Here is a 789-nt window from a genome sequence, read left to right on the forward strand (position 1 = left end):
CCAAAGCGACCTGGGCCCTCCCGCAATCGGAAGCAAAGAAGGGCGCGAGAGAGAGGCGTCCCTACCGAGGCAAGGGCGGTCGGGCGCGCGCCGTCCCCCTCCTTCGGGACTCCTTCTCCGACCTCAAAATGGCTTCCAAATACCGGCCAACAGACACTCCGATCTAACCCGATACCTTAAGTCTAGGAACGAACGGGGGCTGAGTGCGAGTGAGAGTACCATCAAGTAGCATACCATCCTCGAGGTCCTCCTTACTGGCATCTTTCTTCTCCTCTCCGTCATCGAGGGATTCCGTCGACCCCTTGTGGCTTCCGCTGTCGCTCTTCAGCTTCTGGTTCTTGTGCGAGCCCAGGGAGTTGTTGCTGACGGCGTCCTCCTCCAGCCGGACGATCTTCTTGTTGCTGTAGTCGTTCTCGATGACGTCGCGGTTGTCCTTGCCGATCGAGTTGCCGATGTGTTTGCTGTTGTTGATGACGGATTTGTTCTTCATCTTCCCGTCTGGAGGGGAGATAGGGAGGGGCGTGAGAACGGGTTCGGGGGAAGACGTGGTGCTAACTAAAGTGGTTCTACTATCCAATAAATACTTTCAAAAGACAGATACCAATGGCAAGGAATGCGTGAATGGGGAATTTTCGAAAGTAGGCATAAACACAAGATGATAAAGGCCATAACTATATTTGTTTTCGCAAAAGGAAATCACCAAAGTTTGTTCACTAATTTACATAAGAAGGATTATTTGTTTTAAAAAAATGACACGGGAAGAGAAATCAGTGTTATAGAGAATTGACA

General features: G+C 50.6%; 1 protein-coding gene across 1 annotated transcript in view; it reads right to left on the reverse strand.

The window, feature by feature from the left end:
* The window catches only part of LOC119591519 (sodium channel protein para-like), a gene marked incomplete in the record, with an annotated part of 263,120 nt that overhangs the window by 66,382 nt on the left and 195,949 nt on the right, over nucleotides 1–789 (reverse strand). Inside the window, 1 exon segment of the mRNA XM_037940268.1 lies at nucleotides 220–498. Within this exon segment, the coding sequence (XP_037796196.1) occupies nucleotides 220–498 (279 nt within the window).

Source organism: Penaeus monodon, chromosome 28 (genome assembly GCF_015228065.2).
Source record: "Penaeus monodon isolate SGIC_2016 chromosome 28, NSTDA_Pmon_1, whole genome shotgun sequence".
Classification (NCBI taxonomy): Eukaryota; Metazoa; Arthropoda; class Malacostraca; order Decapoda; family Penaeidae; genus Penaeus; species Penaeus monodon.